Source organism: Oncorhynchus keta, chromosome 22, assembly GCF_023373465.1.
Source record: "Oncorhynchus keta strain PuntledgeMale-10-30-2019 chromosome 22, Oket_V2, whole genome shotgun sequence".
Lineage (NCBI taxonomy): Eukaryota > Metazoa > Chordata > Actinopteri > Salmoniformes > Salmonidae > Oncorhynchus > Oncorhynchus keta.
Genome location: NC_068442.1, coordinates 3,644,890 through 3,664,813, shown reverse-complemented (window position 1 = coordinate 3,664,813; position 19,924 = coordinate 3,644,890). Strand labels below are relative to the sequence as shown.

General features: G+C 41.2%; 2 protein-coding genes across 9 annotated transcripts in view; one reads left to right on the top strand and one right to left on the bottom strand.

Annotated features, from left to right (window-relative positions):
• LOC118400937 (membrane-associated guanylate kinase, WW and PDZ domain-containing protein 2-like) overlaps nucleotides 1–4,637 on the bottom strand; it is a 230,215-nt gene extending 225,578 nt beyond the window's left edge. For 6 of the 7 annotated variants that reach the window (XM_052474703.1, XM_052474704.1, XM_052474706.1 and 3 more), the window contains exon 1: nucleotides 3,859–4,636. In XM_052474703.1, coding sequence (XP_052330663.1) covers nucleotides 3,859–4,156 — 298 coding nt within the window. In that variant the 5' untranslated portion in view covers nucleotides 4,157–4,636. Of the gene's footprint in view, nucleotides 1–3,858 lie in introns of all 7 variants that reach the window. The other variant, XM_052474705.1, reaches the window with a different exon arrangement.
• On the top strand, nucleotides 4,189–19,626 carry LOC127910575 (uncharacterized). Of its 2 annotated transcripts, none has more exons than XR_008075274.1 (2): nucleotides 4,189–4,323; nucleotides 10,783–11,657. XR_008075274.1 is itself a non-coding variant. In XM_052474713.1 (2 exons), the coding sequence occupies exons 1-2, from the start codon at nucleotides 4,280–4,282 to the stop codon at nucleotides 19,583–19,585; spliced, it is 600 nt and encodes a 199-aa protein (XP_052330673.1). In that variant the 5' UTR covers nucleotides 4,197–4,279; the 3' UTR covers nucleotides 19,586–19,626. The 2 variants fall into 2 exon arrangements, 1 of the variants encoding a protein (XP_052330673.1); XM_052474713.1 differs by lacking the exon at nucleotides 10,783–11,657 and adding an exon at nucleotides 19,030–19,626 and having other exon boundaries at nucleotides 4,197–4,323.
• Nucleotides 19,627–19,924: the final 298 nt, after the last annotated feature.

Genomic DNA, 19,924 nt, shown 5'->3' with positions numbered 1-19,924 from the left:
GTTCTCTAGCAGATTAGTAAGAATATTGCACCCCGTGTTCAAGAATGGCCTTTTCCCCTTTATTCAGACTACAACCTCTCACTTTTGGTTATTTGAAAATGAAATGAACTACAAAATATTGCTATTTTTCAAACAAGATATAGAAAGTTGGTTGCAATTTCAGTTTAATCCACCAGAAAAGAGAACAAATATTACAACAAATATTATGGTTCATCTAAAATGTACTAATTGATGAAAAAAATATATATACAGTGGGGCAAAAAAGTATTTAGTCAGCCACAAATCGTGCAAGTTCTCCCACTTAAAGATGAGAGAGGCCTGTAATTTTCATCATAGGTACACTTCAACTATGACAGACAAAATTAGAAAAGAAATCCAGAAAATCACATTGTTGGATTTTTTATGAATTTATTTGCAAATTATGAAGGAAAATAAGTATTTGGTCAACTACAAACAAGCAAGATTTCTGGCTCTTGCATACCTATAACTTCTTCTTTAAGAGGCTCCTCTGTCCTCCACTCGTTACCTGTATTAATGGCACCTGTTTGAACTTGTTATCAGTATAAAAGACACCTGTCCACAACCTCAAACAGTCACACTCCAAACCCCACTATGGCCAAGACCAAAGAGCTGTCAAAGGACACCAGAAACAAAATTGTAGACCTGCACCAAGCTGGGAAGACTGAATCTGCAATAGGTAAGCAGCTTGGTTTGAAGAAATCAACTGTGGGAGCAATTATTAGGAAATGGAAGACATACAAGACCACTGATAATCTCCCTCGATCTGGGGCTCCACGCAAGATCTCACCCCGTGGGGTCAAAATGATCACAAGAACGGTGAGCGAAAATCCCAGAACCACACGGGGGCACCTAGTGAATGACCTGCAGAGAGCTGGAACCAAAGTAACAAAGCCTACCATCAGCAAGGGCATTGCATATGAAACATGGCTGGGTCTTTCAGCATGACAATGATCTCAAACACACCGCCCATGCAACGAAGGAGTGGCTTCGTAAGAAGCATTTCAAGGTCCTGGAGTGGCCTAGCCAGTCTCCAGATCTCAACCCCATAGAAAATCTTTGGAGGGAGTTGAAAGTCCGTGTTGCCCAGCAACAGCCCCAAAACATCACTGCTCTAGAGGAGATCTGCATGGAGGAATGGGCCAAAATACCAGCAACAGTGTGTGAAAATCTGGTGAAGACTTACAGAAAACGTTTGACCTCTGTCATTGCCAACAAAGGGTATGTAACAAAGTATTGAGATAATAAGTATTTGGTCAATGACAAAAGTTTTTCTGCCATAATTTGCAAATAAATTCATACAAAAAATGTACAATGTGAATTTCTGGATTTTTTTTCTCATTTTGTCTGTCATAGTTGAAGTGTACCTATGATAAAAATGACATGCTTTTTAAGTGGGAGAAGTTGCACAATTGGTGGCTGACTAAATACTTTTTTTGCCCCACTGTGTGTGTGTGTGTGTATATATTATATATATTTGGGGGGGAAAATAAAAGGTATAATTTGTAAATGATATCATCAGGCCTGGTCTACTCCACTCAAAATTACAGCCAACTAATTTCAGCATTACCACCCAAATGGAAGAGGCAAGTGGAAGGGGGAGAAAGTAAGGAACTTGTCTGTCGGCCTTGCATTAAAACAGAAAATTGGCTAAATTGTGATAAATAAAGAAATACACCAGTTTAATTTAAGGACCCCCCCAAAAAAATCAGCTTGGTTACGACATGATTCCATGTGTTATTTCATAGTTTTGATGTCTTCACTATGATTTTACAATGTAGAAAATAGTCAAAATAAAGAAAAACCCTGGACGGAATAGGTGTGTCCAAACTTTTGACTGGTATATGAAGGATACAACCATCCCAGCTCTCAGTTGTTGTCAAGAGACAACAACAAATAAACACCCTGAGTGCATCGGACATGACACATCAATACAACTGTAAAAACAGCAACAACAACAAAAATAGATAAACAAGTTCTGACTCCTTACGAGGTTGTCCTTTCATTATAGGATAGACTTCTCGCTGCACCAATCAAAGCAGTGGAACGTGGTCAAAACCACACTCATCTTGGAGCGATGGGAAGGAGGGTTGCAAAATACAATCATACACACGCAATTCTACCATTTATAAAATATTTGTTATGCAGACTAGCTAAAAAAAATAAGTGAAACTTCAAATTATTCAACAGATTATGATAGTTTGGTGCTAAAGTTTAAAACGTAAATTTGCACCCCCTATTTTAATTTGCTCCAGGGCTCAGACGGTGAAGTGTAGGCTAAAGTTGTTTGGCTCAGTCACGACTTGAGAAGAGGAAGAACTTTGCAGGTGTTTCTGAATGGGTAACATTTAAATCAAAACCAGCCCTGAAAAGAAACATAGACTGAAAAGTATTAGCATGTCATATCATAAGGGAAAACGCATGACATTGGCACTGCAAATATCTGAAGTTATCACTTCAGATTTCCCACTTCAACCCCAAATATATCATACTGATTAAAACGATTGACTTAAATCGTTGTGCAACTTCATGGGGGAAGCTATGGGCATCGTCTTTCTACTGAAAAAAAGTGCCTTGCTTCTGGGAAATGAGCTGTAAAACTTATTTTTTTTAAGTCTCTCTGGCCCATGACAAAACTAGTAGAATTGCAGGAAAGTCCTTTGTCAAGAGAGGGGCCACTAAAACGTTTTGCCAGAAGATTGGGGGGCCCACCAACCAAATCTCACTTAGGGCCCTCAAAAGGCTGAGTGAGAATGTGACATGATATCCTTGGTTGATATTGACTGCTAAAATGAATTACTTTCATCTCAAAATGAAGTTATAAAATGCAGATTATTTCCATGTCTTATGTTTTAAAAAAGCATCACCGTTTATGGATGTCATGACAGGCTACCTTTGCGCAGAGATTGTGTGCGCATGTTCACGTGTATTCGCGAGCATGTGCTGGGGGGATGGGGGTCGCAAACTTTTAACCACTCCTTTTTAGGGGTCACTTTTAGGGGTCACGGGTCAAAAGGTTTGAGAGCCACTGAGCTAGCAAACAGACCGCTGGTTTGCTGTACAGCTATATAATTGGGTGCAACGCAAACGTCAAATTATAGGGAGAGAGGATTGCCACAAATAAATATGCAGCTCCAAAAATGGTTTGGTGATCAAGAATATTCACTATCTACTTTGCAAGCTCACCAGCAATAATGGGGAACCAAGCAAGAATTACTAGCATAGGCCTACTGGTCTTTTGGCATGTAAAAATATATTGATATTAATAATTTACTTAATAAGGTTACATTTGGAATTCATTATTACATAATCAAAATGTATTGTAGATGTTTTGTTTTTTTTTATTAAGAAAAGGGCTGTCTGGTGGCATTGAAGTCAGTGCATGTATAAATGTGTCACTTGACTTGCTCTTAGAATACACAACTTGGACTTGACCAGTTCAACTTGGGACTCAATTTGAGACTCAGACCTTGTGACTTGCTTGTTAGTATTTGGTTCCACCTCTGGTAGTAGTAGTGCATGTCAACATCAGAGGTGACCCCATAGCAAAATGTGCACCTACGCCCTTCTGGGTATAAACACTGGGGTAAATCCTGTATGGAAATGCGCCAATAGTCTATGCTTCTGGACACTATTTATCTTCCATTTGAGTGACATAGTTTGCAATAGGCCTACCCATTGACGACACATATATATAGGCTATTTCTGATGAGTAGACATACATAAAATAGGCTACAACCAGACAAATGGCTCCTTATCTTTCGCTGTTTGGCGGCGGCTCACACACACCCATTCAGTGTTCATGCTTTTACGCCTTTGGCCCCGTCTGGCATACCTCACCTTGTTTGACACACTTGAAGCGGATGGGATCTTTGCCGTGTTTGATGACAGCCAGAACATCCCGGGTGGTGAGCCCGGCCACCGGCGTGTCGTTGACCTCAAGCAGCAACTCATCCTGGGCCAGCTTGCCGCTCTGGACGGTTTCTTTTCCTTGTTTCACCTCCCCGAAGTAGGGGAACTGCCCAATCTCCGCGCCCCCCTTCAGCTCGAAGCCAAATTCTCCCTCTATGCTCCTGGTGACGACCGCTTCGTGGACTTTGTTGGTCCAGTGATTTTTTTTCGTCAGGCTCTTGGACATCGTTGAGCGAGTATCACCAAACCGGGGCGCCCATCCGATAGCCTATCGTCTCATCCCGGCCTTTGTGTCATACAGATCGGCTCCCACCACCAGATCAGAGCGCCGACGGTACCTCCATCACCGATGCACGCCAGGCGTAGTATCCGTCTAGCACGCAGCGACTTCAGGTAGGGGGTCTGCAGTACAGCTCGGTGGAGAATCAGGCCGTCACACACACACACACAGGCAAGACACAGAAGATAGGCTACTAGCGGGTGAACCGGATGTGAAGTCTGGAGGAGGGGAGATTAATGATTCGGAGAGGAGGGATGGATGGATGGAAAGGAAAAAAAATAGAGTCGCAAATGAATGTTCTTTAGTCTGCACCGCCAGATTGCTCATAGCGCATAGACCAGTTGAAATTGAGCACGCGCAGATTTAAAGCAACACGCATCAAATCGTTTATTTCGTCGTCATCCTCTTCCACCACAACGTTTTCCATGTATTGTTATGCTATTGCAGTAACAAACCCAAAAAAAAAGCATTTGATGTCGGCTCTCTAACTTGTCTGCGATAACTGCAATACACACCACGAGTGTCTAATGGTCTGTGTTCAGTCAGTTAAAAGTTAGTGTAGCCTACATTGCCAACATAAAGTATTCACACCCCCATTACCTTTTCAAGATGTTGTTGTGTTACAACCTGCATTTAAAGTGGACTCAATTGAGATTGAGTGTCATTGGCCTACACACAATATTTAGGCTTGGCATAATGTCAAAATGGAATTGTCAAAATGTTCAATAAGTATTCAACCCCTTTATGGCAAGCCTAAATAAGTTCATGAGTAAAAATTCAAGTGACATAATACGTGACATGGGCTTACTCTGTATGCAATAATAGTGTAACATGCTTTTCGAATGACTACCTCATCTTTGCATCTTTATCAATGTCCCTAAGTCGAGCAGTGAATTTGATTCAACCATAAAGACCAGGGAAGTTTTCCAATGCATTTCAAAAAAAGGGCACCTATTGGTAGATGGCAAAAAATAAAGTTGCCATTTGTATCCCTTTGCGCATGGTGAAGTTATTAATTACACTTTGGATGGTGTATCAATATGCCCAGTCACTACAAAACATACAGGTGTCCTTCTTAACTCAGTTGCCGGGGAGGAAGGACACTCAAGGATTTCACCATGAGGCCAATGGTGACTTCAAAACAGTTACAGAGTTTAATGGCTGTGATCGGAAAAAACTGAGGATGGATCAACAACATTATACAGTAGTTACTTCAAGGGCTGTGGCGGTCAAAAGAAGCATGATATGAAGAAAATGTCATCTATTTCAGAAGAACAGAATAGCATACACTGAGTTGTCCTTATGTTAGGTCCTGATCTGGCTATGCCAAATGGCTGTGGGCAACACTATTTTGAATAACAGAAAATATTTGTTTAGAATTCCGTGGAATTGTTTTATAGTATGAGGAATGCAATTGAATTATGCTTAATTTAGAGTTATGAATGTAACTTTAGTTACAAACGTTGGGAGAGAGAATACAGTAGACGGCACACGCCAAAAAGTGATAGATGAGGTATTTTATGGATCACGTGGTTACGCCCATATATGTACATCCTGTCCTTCCGTTCTCACACTACCGAGTGAGTGTTTCTGTAACCTGATAGTGCATTTGTTTATGTTAAAGCTGTCATGATAATTGATGTGTAGTGACCTGGTTCAACTGTGAAATGTGTTTGAACATTTGAAAGAGTATGGCCCCTGTTCTAGTGAACTTAGGGCCTGGCTGTTGTATTTTCTTCCTCTGACGGCCTTGGGTAGGCAGAGGGAGTCTGGAAGGGCATCAAGGAATCTTTAGGTTGTCTGAGAATTTATAGCACGAATTTTGCTGCTCCTTGGTTGGAGTCTGAGCAGGTTATTTGTTATCGATTGCAAACGCAATAAAATGAGGAAAAACATTCAGATCCACAACATTTATTCCATGGGACAAAACTAGGTCCAGAGTATGACTGTGGCAGTGAGTATGTCCAGAGACATGTTGGACAAAACCCACTGAGTCGATAATGGCTCCGAAAGCTTTTTGGAGTGGGTATGTGGACTTTTCCATGTCAATATAAAGTCTCCAAAAATGTGAATATTATCTGCTATGACTACAAGGTCTGATAGGAATTGAGGGAACTCAGTGAGGAACACTGTATATGGCCCAGGAGGCCTGTAAACAGTAGCTAAAATAAAGTGATTGAGTTGGCTGCATAGATTTCATGACTAGAGTTCGGAAGACAAAAACTTCGTTTTTTTGTTGTTGTAAATTGAAAATTTGCAATGGTGAATGTTAGCAACACTTCCGCCTTTTCCAGATGCGCGGGGGATATGGTCACTAGTGTAACCAGGAGGTGAGGCCTCATTTAACACAGTATATTCATCAGGCTTAAGCCATGTTTCAGTCAGGCCAATCACATCAAGATTATGATCAGTGATTAGTTCATTGACTACAACTGCCTTGGAAGTGAGGGATCTAGCATTAAGTAGCCCTATTTTGAGATGTGAGGTATCACGATCTCTTTCAATAATGGCAGGAATGGAGGAGGTCTTTATTCTAGTGAGATGGCTAAGGCGAACACCACCATGTTTAGTTTTGCCCAACCTAGGTCGAGGCACAGACACGGTCTCAATGGGGATAGCTGAGCTGACTACACTGACTGTGCTAGTGGCACACTCCACTAAGCTGGCAGGCTGGCTAACAGCCTGCTGCCTGTCCTGCACCCTATTTCATTGTGAACTAGGGGAGTTAGAGCCCTGTCTATGTTCATAGATAAGATGAGAGCATCCCTCCAGCTAGGATGGAGTCCGTCACTCCTCAGCAGGCAAGGCCTGGTCCTGTTTGTGGGTGAGTCCCAGAAAGAGGGCCAATTATCTCAAAATTCTATCTATCTTTTGGGAGGGGCAGAAAACAGTTTTCAACCAGCGATTGAGTTGTGAGACTCTGCTGTAGAGCTCATCACTCCCCCTAACTGGGAGGGGGCCAGAGACAATTACTCGATGCCGACACATATTTCTAGCTGATTTACACGCTGAAGCTATGTTGCGCTTGGTGACCTCTGACTGTTTCATCCTAACATCGTTGGTGCCGACGTGGATAACAATATCCCTCTACTCTCTACACTCGCCAGTTTTAGCCAGCACCATCTTCAAATTAGCCTTAACGTCAGTAGCCCTGCCCCCTGGTAAACAGTGTATGATCGCTGGATACATTCCTTGACATGATGAAACAAGTGGAAAATATTTTAAATCAATTACGACGAATGGCACTTCTGTCCTTAAGACAGAACCTGGGTCTAAAGGCAATGAATGCAGGGAAAGAAAACATACGGAACCTGGATGGAGCGGGATATCGTGCAGGGAAGAGACATTGTCTGAACAGCTCCATCTTGAAGATGGGGATTTAGAGACTGGTGGAAGTGTTTGTTGACCATAGAGCCTCCCCCCTGCTGTTTTCTGCAAGAAAGGAATAGTTCAATAAACTAATTATAACATGTTTAAAAGGTCTGTACTAAAGATTTAGAGGTACATAAAGGGTTTTAAAATTGTATCTTACCTTTAATCTTTTGTGACTAGGGGGCAGTATTTTCCTTTTTGGAAAAAAATAACGTTCCCGTAGTAAATGGGATATTTTGTCAGGACAAGATGCTAGAATATGCATATAATTGACAGCTTATGATAGAAAACACTCTAAAGTTTCCAAAACTGTAAAAATATTGTCTGTGAGTATAACAGAACTGATGTTGCAGGCGAAAGCTTGAGAAAAATCCAATCCGGAAGTGCCTCATGTTTTGAAAGCGCTGCGTTCCAATGCGTCCCTATTGAGCAGTGAATGGGCTATCAACCAGATTACTCTTTCTCCGTATTTCCGAAAATTAATGGAATCTCAGTTTTTTCTCTCTCTCTCTTTAGATATCTGTCTGTCTCAGAGAAAGGACTCTGGGAAAGATGGATGGTGTGTGTGTGTGTGTGTGTGTGTGTGTGTGTGTGTGTGTGTGTGTGTGTGTGTGTGTGTGTGTGTGTGTGTGTGTGTCTCTGCATTTGTGTTTGAAACAATGTTTTTTTCAGGGTGTGTCTGTGTCTCTGCATTTTGTGTTTGAAATAATGTTTTTTTCGAAACAAAATCAACATTTGCACATAAGGATCTCCAAACAGCAAGTGTTATTTTTCCCAAGGATGGGGGGTACGAGCAGGGTTTACACACACCTAGAGAATCTTGAAAATAATCAAAAGGCCTTATTTTATATGAATACATGTAATGGCCTTCCTTTTCATCTGAAGAGGAGAGGCGAGAAGGATCAGAGGACCATAGTAAAATTGTTTAACTAATTATAACATGTGTAAAAGGTCTGTACTAAAGATTTAGAATTAAATAAAGGGTTTTAAAATTGTATCTTACCTTTAATGAATGGAATCTCCGTTTTTTTTCTCTCTCTCCCTCTCTAGATATCTGTCTGTCTCAGAGAAAGGACTCTGGGAAAGGTGTGTGTGTGTGTGTGTGTGTGTGTGTGTGTGTGTGTGTGTGTGTGTGTGTGTGTGTGTGTGTGTGTGTGTGTGTGTGTGTGTGTGTGTGTGTGTGTGTGTGTGTCTGCATTTGTGTTTGAAACAATGTTTTTCTTCTAAACAATATCAACATTAGGGCGTCATTTGCACATAAGGATCTCCAAACAACAGGTTTTTTATTCCTGAAGATGGGGGGAGGGGATCAACCGTCAATCACTCCCTCCAACAGAGAATAGGCCTAGACATCCTCTAAGATCAATACGTTCATTCCCTACAATATCTCAGTTCGGTAACATAGGCTCATCTGAAAACTCTTTTCAAGTCTTTAAAAATCTGTATGGTTTGTTCCCCCTTCGGCAAGCCTTTACACATGGAGAATTTTGAAGGTGAGTTGCAATTACCCTCTAAAGAATGCTTTTCATATACACTGCTCAACAAAATTAAGGGAACACTAAAATAACACATCCTAGATCTGAATGAATGAAATATTCTCTTTACATATTTGAATGTGCTGACAACAAAATCACACAAAAATGATCAATGGAAATCACATTTATCAACCCATGGAGGTCTGGATTTGGAGTCACACTCAAAATTAAAGTGGAAAACCACACTACAGGCTGATCCAACTTTGATGTAATGTCCTTAAAACAAGTCAAAATGAGGCTCAGTAGTGTGTGTGGCATCCACGTGCCTGTATGACCTCCCTACAACGCCTGGGCATGCTCCTGATGAGGTGGCAGATGGTCTCCTGAGGGATCTCCTCCCAGACCTGGACTAAAGCATCCGCCAACTCCTGGACAGTCTGTGGTGCAATGTGGCGTTGGTGGATGGAGCAAGACATGATGTCCCAGATGTGCTCAATTGGATTCAGGTCTGGGGAACGGGCGGGCCAGTCCATAGCATCAATGCCTTCCTCTTGCAGGAACTGCTGACACACTCCAGCCACATAAGGTCTAGCATTGACTTGCATTAGGAGGGACCCAGGGCCAACCGCACCAGCATATGGTCTCACAAGGGGTCTGAGGATCTCATCTCGGTACCTAATGGCAGTCAGGCTACTTCTGGCGAGCACATGGAGGGCTGTGCGGCCCCCAAAAGAAATGCCACCCCACACCAGAACTGACACACCGCCAAACCGGTCATGCTGGAAGATGTTGCAGGCAGCAGAACGTTCTCCACGGCGTCTCCAGACTCTGTCACGTCTGTCACATGTGCTCAGTGTGAACCTGCTTTCATCTGTGAAGAGCACAGGGAGCCAGTGGCAAATTTGACAATCTTGGTGTTCTCTGGCAAATGCCAGACGTCCTGCACAGTGTTGGGCTGTAAGCACAACCCCCACCTGTGGACGTCGGGCCCTCATACCACCCTTATGCAGACACATGCACATTTGTGGCCTGCTGGAGGTCATTTGCAGGGCTCTGGCAGTGCTCCTCCTGCTCCTCCTTGCAGAAAGGTGGAGGTAGCGGTCCTGCTGCTGGGTTGTTGCCCTCCTACGGCCTCCTCCACGTCTCCTGATGTACTGGCCTGTCTCCTGGTAGCGCCTCCATGCTCTGGACGCTACGCTGACAGACACAGCAAACCTTCTTGCCACAGCTCGCATTGATGTCCCATCCTGGATGAGCTGCACTACCTGAGCCACTTGTGTGGGTTGTCGACTCCGTCTCATGCTACCACTAGAGTGAAAGCACCGCCAGCATTCAAAAGTGACCAAAACATCAGCCAGGAAGCATAGGAACTGAGAAGTGGTCTGTGGTTATCACCTGCAGAACCACTCCTTTATTGGGGGTGTCTTGCTAATTGCTTATAATTTCCCCCTGTTGTCTATTCCATTTGCACAACAGCATGTGAAATGTATTGTCAATCAGTGTTGCTTCCTAAGTGGACAGTTTGATTTCACAGAAGTGTGATTGACTTGGAGTTACATTGTGTTGTTTAAGTGTTCCCTTAAATTTTTTGAGCAGTATATATATATTATATTAGATTTTGTGTGCGTTAGCTTAATTTGTGGGGAATTGATTGATATTACATGTTAGATATAACTGCACTGTTGGATCTCTCTCATCTCTCTCCTCTCTCTCTCTCTCTCTCAGGCTATGAAAAATACATGACCATGACTCCTGAGTGTTGAACTTTTGCCAACTCTACAGCCACCCTGGTTATTATATGACCCTGAGGGTCATCTACGAATGCTGGAACATCTTGAATAACAATAAGGGACACATGTACTCTTAAAATTCCACTCAGCACAGCTCTCGGAGCATGGTTTCTCTAAACTTTTGTTCCTACGTTTATGACTTATAGGGAGTGTTTCCTAGATGCTGTGCTTCGACATATGCATTGATTGGTCTTCGATTTTTAGACTGGGTATCTGTAAAACACTTTGTGACAACTGCTGATGCAAAAAGGGCTTTTAAGAAATACATTTAGCTGATTGACAGATTTGTATTATTATTTTTAAAAAAATATAACATTATTATTATCATAATCTTTATTAGTATTATGTTACAGGTGAGACATACCCAGAAATGTCAACGTCTTGTCAAGTGCTCAGATCTGTACAGCAGCCCCATATAAATCACATACAGTAGCTCCAACTTTCAAGAATGTGTTTACCAGGCAGTGATGAAAACATTTTAAATGAGCTCTAATTCAAACATACAATGATATATATTTTACACAATTACCCAATCAAAACTGTTGTTACAAAATCCCTTCTCCAATGAGTACATTTCAAGGTTTCACAAACATAAAACGACCATCTAATGAATGTTTCTCGGACTAACACACTGTTGAGTTTCCTATTTACTACTAAAGACCAATCAGTGAGAGAAAACACAAAAAGTTGTAAGATAATCTGTATACATGTCACTCTAAACTGAAAACAGGTACATTCTGAAAGATGTTGATGTGATAACACATTTTTTTTATTCATCAATTTAGGATAATACTGTTTATTTTATACTGTACTTAAATTGTATTATTTATCTTGTCTCATACCATGCTAATCCACTACCAAGCCATGTAAACAGATGTGGAATTAACCCCATTAACAGGTGTGTGTCTTTTTGGATCAAGAATTGATCAAGAAAATGCTAATTGGCTTGATCAGATCCTCTTCCCTATTCAGGCATCATATAATGCACAGCCACATGCAAAACTCCACCAATAAAACAGTGAGAACGTTAACATGACTACTTGCAATTTCATTATTTTCGTCACCATTCATCAATGGTTGAACTATGTTCTTTTTCTTCGTACATGTACCGAGCTTCCAATGGCTGGAGCCAAGCAACAGGGTAAAAGACCCTAATAAAACGTATGTGAAAAGATGTGGCCAAAGTATAAACCTTTGCTGTTTTTTAATTTATTTTTTTGTTTTTGTTACAGTCACCAGGTCTTCCTAACATTTGCCATAACTAGTAAGCCGTACATCCTGAATGTGTATGGGCTCCCAAATATGTGCATGGGAACACATGGGAGGGGTGGGACCACATGCTCTTCTATGTAATTGAGCTGAGAACATAATTGCTCAATTGTAATTCAAATCATTGACCCATAAGGGAACACATGACCAAAGCAAAACATGAACCATATAGAATTAAAACAACATTATTTTTCATGAGAAAAACAATCTAATAAACAAATGTTTGCATAATGAAAGAACTGGAAACTGTCTCCAACAATGTATTTAGCTATGTGTAAAACTTTGATATTGTCAGTAAGGTCATTGAGACTTAACAAAAGACAACAGTTATTGTGGGAGGTTTAGGGATAAATATAGTGAAGGATAATGAATGTTAAAGATTTGTTCAGAGTGGGGATTTTGAAAGAGGGGGATTAGAACCCCAAAGCAATAGTGGTAAGAAAGATCATAAAGGTAATTTCAGATTCAGGTTTAGGGGGGTAATAACTTTATGGAAACCACTATTCACACTATGTGGATTATAAACATGTACAGACATAGGGAACCATCACATCAAGGTGTAACAGGGATGAACGGCTATTCAATGTACAACAGTAGTCTTCTGTAACAAACAATATGTATTAAATATGTTTACATACAGTGAGGGAAAAAGTATTTGATCCCCTGCTGATTTTGTACGTTTGCCCACTGACAAAGAAATGATCAGTCTATCATTTTAATGGTAACACTCTCAATAAAAGGGCCAGTCTTCAAAAGAAAAGGCATACCATACAACAGACTGGGGGTTTTCTTCTACCTTTACTAAGTATAGCCGTGCCCTTCATCACCAGCCTTATTGCTGCCAGAAGTGGGGTTTGAACACAGAGTGTGATGGCAAATAAAATGTACTTAGTGCCTCAACAAGAGTTGGATAGACTTAAACAGCAATTACATGGCCCTTGCAATGTATCAGACAAACAGCGGGAAATGATTTGGATATGGCCATGAAGGATATTTTGAACAGAAAAGGTTTGAATCCCTATGATAAGGTCCAAAAATACACAACCCTCATGCAAAGGTATTTGGCTTTGGTTAAACAAGGTGAGAGAGAGACCACCCATTTATTGCTTTCCCTACCGGAACCCTAAAAGGATGACGCGCATAGAGAGAGCCATGCCCCTGTAATGCCTGGACCGGTGATCTTACCGGTTGAAGATCAAATGCATGTTGAAGATAATGTTATGCATGACATGTTGACACATGTTCCAGCACGTAACATGAAAAATGTTAGATACATTATGAACAAGATAAAAGACTCAAAGGGGGCCGCTACTTGGAATTAAAAGGAGAGTTTATCTTTCAGGGGGATATTGTCAGGGTTCTCATATGATGGATTTGCTTAAAGTACCACAGCAGCCCACAAGGTTGCTGATGACAGAAGACCTTCTTAAAGCCCTGGCAGTTCTCAATATTCCACTCTCAGGTCTACCAAACTATAAGCTTCACCAACAGATTCAAACTTTAAACCAAAACCCTTCAAAGAGCTACAGCACTCCTAAAGATGTTCTTGCAACCCCTCCCCCTTTTGAAAGGGCTGATGATAACTCAGTTATGACCTTTTCCTAATCCCGATCTCTCCGGGTGGTTAGACTTTGAATGGCTTTTGAATTACATTAGATTAAATTCAATACATTTTATTTGATACAATTTAACATTTGTGACATTCTTTAAACATTTGACGTGAGCCTACGCCTTGATTACAGGGTCTTATTTAAAGGACACATACTTTAATACTTTTGATATTTTCTAACAAAACAATCTACGGTGCTATCATTACTTCTTAAATCATCATTATAAAGAGACATAACATCTTCAAAAGAAACTCCACGGGCTCTTTGGCATAGGTAGAGTACACAGTGTTGATCACATGTAGTGAAAAGGTTCTTGTAATTGTTTGATGCTGTAGTAGATCTTTGATCCATTTTTGGTCAAAAACTGTTTAATAGATGGGGGGGGAATGTGAAAAACCCGGGGGGAAAGATGCAGGAAGCGAAAAAAGTTTAGATTTTTCTTCCTTCTTCATCTTCTAATGTCACAGCTAGCCAATGTTCACCCGACATGTGTTTAGGATGAGTATTGACCAAAAACATGACCGGTCGCTCCTTCCATTTCTCAATAGGTAGTTCATCACAAGCCCATACTCCACAAAATTGTTTTCCAATCCAGCGGCTCATGAGACCTTCTAGCTCTTGGGTATACATGTTTTTGCTCAACGATCTTTAATATCTTAATAATAATCCACTAAGACTTGTCTTCGGGAATTCACTTCCAAGATTGAATCAGAGCATGCATAAACAATCATATATACTGTACAAGTTAAAGCCTGAGGTTACCTTGGGACACCACAGACAGATTTCCTGAGGTGTCATCATCCGGTGATAAATTGAACACATGCAATGTGTAACCCTCTGAAAAATAATTTCTGTCAATAGGTAAAGAGAAATCTTTTAGATGCCTCCCGATAGCCAGGAATAGATTGTATAATTCTCACACAGATATGTTGTTATTAAATTGTGATTGGAAAGCCTTAGCAGGGACCTGACGTCCGCCCTGACAGAGAGCTACATACTCTGCATTGAAGTGTTGAAAATTAAAGGTTTTTTTTATGCAAGCTGCCCATATTAGTAGAGGCATGATCAACCAAGCCTATAACCATGTATGTAGCGGGGTAAAGGGCCTAGAAAAAGTTTTTCTTGACTACAGAGTCTACTGCCCACCGGTATGCTAAAGGTTTTCATGGTAATTCTTTGGAGAGGTTAAAGGGCATTTCCTTTCATCAAAGCCTGTGAATGACCCAGACGAATGGCCGGAGATGCAGACACTTTTTAAAAATAAAAAGCGTAGCCCCCAACACTTTTAAACTAAAGTTACCGTCTTGGGCAGACATCAGACAAAACTCTTCCTTGGCCCTGGTTAATTTTAGCCTTAAATCAACCGAATTTAAGAGTAAACGTTCTTGAAAGAAAATGTCAGAGTGTATAGGCCCTAGCAGAAGAAACTCCCGAGATTCAGCACAGTAGCGAGCACGTGCCTCCAGTCCTTTGTTTTCACCGGTGGTGGGGTCTGTCTTCCATAGATCCTCCTGCAGTATCCGTGCTAAACAGCCCAGCGCTGAATTGTTTCTTCAGAGTGTCTTCGAAGTAGTTTAGTAAACATTCCAGGATAGCCCTATAAGGATAGGTCGCGCTGGTTTAACTGATAAGGCGTTCACCCAAAGTCACATCCATGGTTGCCAAGGGGTAATTAATGAGACTCACTTTGGCATCATTTGCAATATTAGTACAACTCTTTTGGTCACTTTGAGACGTACATTTAATAAACTGTTGTTGAGGTCGAGGTCGTTGTCACCATGGCCTGGGATGAAAAATTCTAGAGGACTGTTGTCTGTAATAGCAGAGAGTGGGGCTTTCTCCACATAACATGAACTATCTATTGAAAATTGGGTTAAGGGGGCCGTGAAAAGATTGAGCTCTGTCTTTATAGCTTCAGAGGACATGCGGTATAAAAGACACAAGTTGCTTGTTCTTTTAGAAAATACGTCTGAGTATTCTTTTTGCAGTTTTTGGTCCAGACCTCCTCGCTTTACACCGTCTTCGACTTATTGAGTTTCTCTTAACTTCACTATGGTGGCGAGAACTATTTTCACTTCTGGATGAAAAGCGTGCCCAAAGTAAATTGCCTGCTACTCAGGCCCAGAAGCTAGGATATGCATATAATTGGTAGATTTGGATGGAAAACACTCTAAAGTTTCCAAAACTGTTAAAATGTCTGTGAGGATAACATAACTGATTTGGTAGGCAAAAACCTGAGAAAAATCCATCCAGGAAGTGGGATGCTTTTGTTTGTTTGTATTTTTTCTATTGAATTCCATTACAGTATCCATTGATTTAGGACTCAAATTGCACTTCCTATGGCTTCCACTAGATGTCAACAGTCTTTAGAAATTGTTTCAGGCTTGTATTCTGAAAAATTAGAGAGTAAGACCTCAATGAATGAGTGGATAGTGAAAAGTCCCAGAGCTTTTTAATGTGCACGACCAAGAGTGCGCCTTTCTTGTTTACCTTTTATATTGACAACGTTATTGTCCGGTTGAAATATTATAGATTATTTAGGCTAAAAACAACCAGAGGATTGATTATAAACACCGTTTTACATGTTTCTACTAACTTTACGGATACTATTTTGATTTTCCGTCTGCCTGTTGTGACTGCGTTTCAGCCTGTGGATTAAATGAACAAGACGCACGAAACAAACAGAGGTTTTTTGATCTAAACATCTTTATCGAACAAAACAAACATTTGAGTAAATGGGAGTCTTGTGAGTGCAACCATATGAAGATCACCAAAGGTAGGTGATTAATTTTATTGCTATTTCTGACTTGTGTAAATCCTCTACTTGGCTGGTTACTGTTTGTAATGATTTGTCTGCTGGGTGCTGTTCTCAGATAATCGCATGGTATGCTTTCCCCATCAAGCCTTTTTGAATCCTGACACTGTGGTTGGATTAACAAGAAGTTCATCTTTAAACCGATGTATAACACTTGTGTGTTTTTATGAATTTTTTTAATTAGTATTTCTGTTTTTGAATTTGGCGCTCTGCAATTTCACTGGATGTTGGCCAGGTGGGATGCTACCGTCCCACGTACCCTAGTGAGGTTAACGATTAACCTCCGCTTTTTAAGGGCCGGCCTACGCCTTATACCCGGAGGTCTCTTTTTTAGTCTTCGAGACAACAACATAAGACCCAAGCCTTCTTGATGCTCGGGATCTGATGAAGCCTGTCGAGGCCACCACCTCACAATATTTTTGGCCGCTGATTTTAAATGTGGTTTGGCTATGCTGAGGCCTCTCTTCATAAACGGTAAAAACCATTCTAAAGAGGTTACAAAATATACCTCTTATCCCCGCACCATACATGGTAGGGTTTCCATGATAACCGGGTAATCCATTACCCACTTGATCAACATAATATGAGACATAGCGATTAGGATCGAGATTGTGGTTGTGTACCATAACCATTTTAATTTATTTGTATTATGTTTATAAAAACAAATTATATACAGTATATATGTGCAGATGCATTACTGGAGAGAGTCAGGTAAAATACATTGTGCTCCATGATGCACTCCTGTGTACACTCGAATGATGGTGTTTTTAATCATGCATGAGGGTTTAAGTTAACCCCCACTTTCTCCACCACATCGTCCTGTAATACCCAACCGTTGAACTTTTGTGGCCAGTTTTTCCAACGGACCAACACCTATTTTCTTCCCTTTTGTCTCATTTGATCCAGAATCTACTCCACGTGAAAGACTTTATCTTTACCCAACTGTACCTTCTGGAGTTCCTTCTCATAAAAGGAACCCTTCTATAAGCTCCAAATCATAATCTTTTAATGTGTAGACAGGGGGTACACGTGGTAACTGTGAACAGCTCATCGCTGTAACCTTGCTCATATTTTATTCGAAAACACCCCTCAACTTGGATATACGTACCAGGTCCCCCACTATGAATTTAAAATATATTATTTTCTTACGGCGTAGGGGGAACAAACCATACACATTTTTAAAGACTTGAAAAGAGTTTTCAGAGGAGACCTCAGAGGGCTTCATCCGTATACTCTTATGGTAGCTGTAGTTACAACCCTTTACTAAATCTTGAACTATATCCACATATCTATGGGTGTTGTGAGCCGTAAAGTATTTCCACATCCTTCAAAGTTCAAGAACTGAAGCTTTCAAATCCGAACCTGTAGCAAAATGTATGATATTGTGCTTCTTCATGAGTTTCTGAAAAGTATTCTTTACTTTAATTCTTTACCGCCGTCCGTATGCACTTTCTCGGGTGCTCCTCCTTCCTTCAAGATAGAGTCAAAGGCCAGGGGTCACCTCTTCCCCACTCTTATTTTTTAAGACCCTTACAAATGCTATTTTAGATAAACTATCTATAACCGTTAGCATGTATTGATTTCCATAATTTTTATCTGCAAGGGCCTGCATGTCACATAGATCCGCCTGAAACTGGGACAAGGGATGAGTAGAACAAACTATTTTGTGGAAATTGTTTTCACACAGGTTGATGCTAGCCATTCATTCACTTGAGCAGCGCCTAACCTGCTACCTGTTTCTTCGGCTATAGCTCTCCGGAACCTCTCCTTCCCCTCATAAGACCCTGGGTTAGAGGGGGTATAATAAATGTTTTTTAACATCTGCTCCGCCATCATTCTTGCCTCTCTGATGTACAATAACATTAATGAGCCCCTTTCAAATAACGAGAACATTTATTTTCATTTTGCATTTTATTTTTGCAAACATTTTTTAAGTATCACGTATCCATACAATTCAGGATACGTAGCAGGTTATTAGTAGCCGTTTTCTCAATGACCCATGCATGCAAAACCTTTTAAACTTGGTTTACATTTACAGGCTTATATCGCTGAATTTGTAAAGACACATACATCTGTTATATAAGTATAAAAACAACAAATATGATACATGTTACAATTAAATGATGTTTCAAACAAATAAACTAAAATCTTAGACAAGGATTTTTCTAGTTCTTCAGAATCATCCACAAGACGGGATACCTGTTGTGACCAGTATAGAGTCTCCCCGTATGTCTTACATGATTCATGACTTGTTTCATTTTTAGCACACTCTCTGCATTAATCCCTGTATTGTGGGTTGTGTAAAGCGATACATTGTTCACTTTATTTTCAATAATTTGCTGCATAACATTTGGGTCATTTTTATGTCTCTATTTTAGTTTGGTCAGGTTGTGAGTCGGAGTGGGCATTATATGTTTTGTGTTCTATGTTTTTTATTTATTTTTCTATTTTTCTATTTCTATGTTTTCTATTTCTTGGGACTCTGGAGGGTCAGGGCTAAAGTGGTCATCCAGCCTGGAGGAGTGGTGCCAAGGCTGCGCACCAGAGCTTCAGTGCTCCCCCACAGCCCGGTCCATCCGGTGCCTCCTCCACTCACCAGGCCTCCTGTAGGTCTCCCCAGCCTTGTGGGTCCTGTGGCAGCCCCACGCACCAGGCTGTCTCTCCGTCTCCTCCCTCCAGGTTCTCCCGCCTGTCTGGCGCTTCCAGTGTCTCCCTCCAGTCAGGAGCTGCCGGAGCCGAACGTCAGTCAGGAGCAGCCGGAGCCGCCCGTCAGTCAGGAGCTGCCGGAGTCTCCCGCCCGTCCGGCGCTGCCGGAGTCTCCCGTCTATTCGGGGCCCGCTGCAAGGGTCCCCGGTCCGAGGTCAGCGGCGAGGGTTGCCGCTCCGAAGGCGCCACCTAAGTGGAGTAGGGTCCACGTCCCGTGCCAGAGCCGCCACCGCCACCGCGGACAGATGCCCACCCAGACCCTCCCCTATAGGTTTAGGTTTTGCGGCCGGAGTCCGCACCTTTGGGGGAGGGGAGCAGCTGGCTATCGTTGTCTCTGATTGAGAACCATACTTAGGCAGCCTGTTCTCCCACTATGGGTTGTGGGTAGTTATTTTCTGATTAGTGTTTTTGTTGCACCTTACAGAACTGTTCATTTGTCGGTTTGTTGTTTTTGTTCAGTATTCATCTTTATTAAAATTATTATGAATACGTACCACACTGCATTTTGGTCCTCTTCTCCTTCTCCCGACGACAATCGTTACAATTTGTAAATTCTCTCAAAAGAAAAAAAATATGTATTCTCTCTAATATCGTATGCATATAGTTACCCCATTGCTTTATGTCTAAATAAAAAATATATATTGTTACTCGTTCTCTTGGGGTTTATTGAGCCAGAA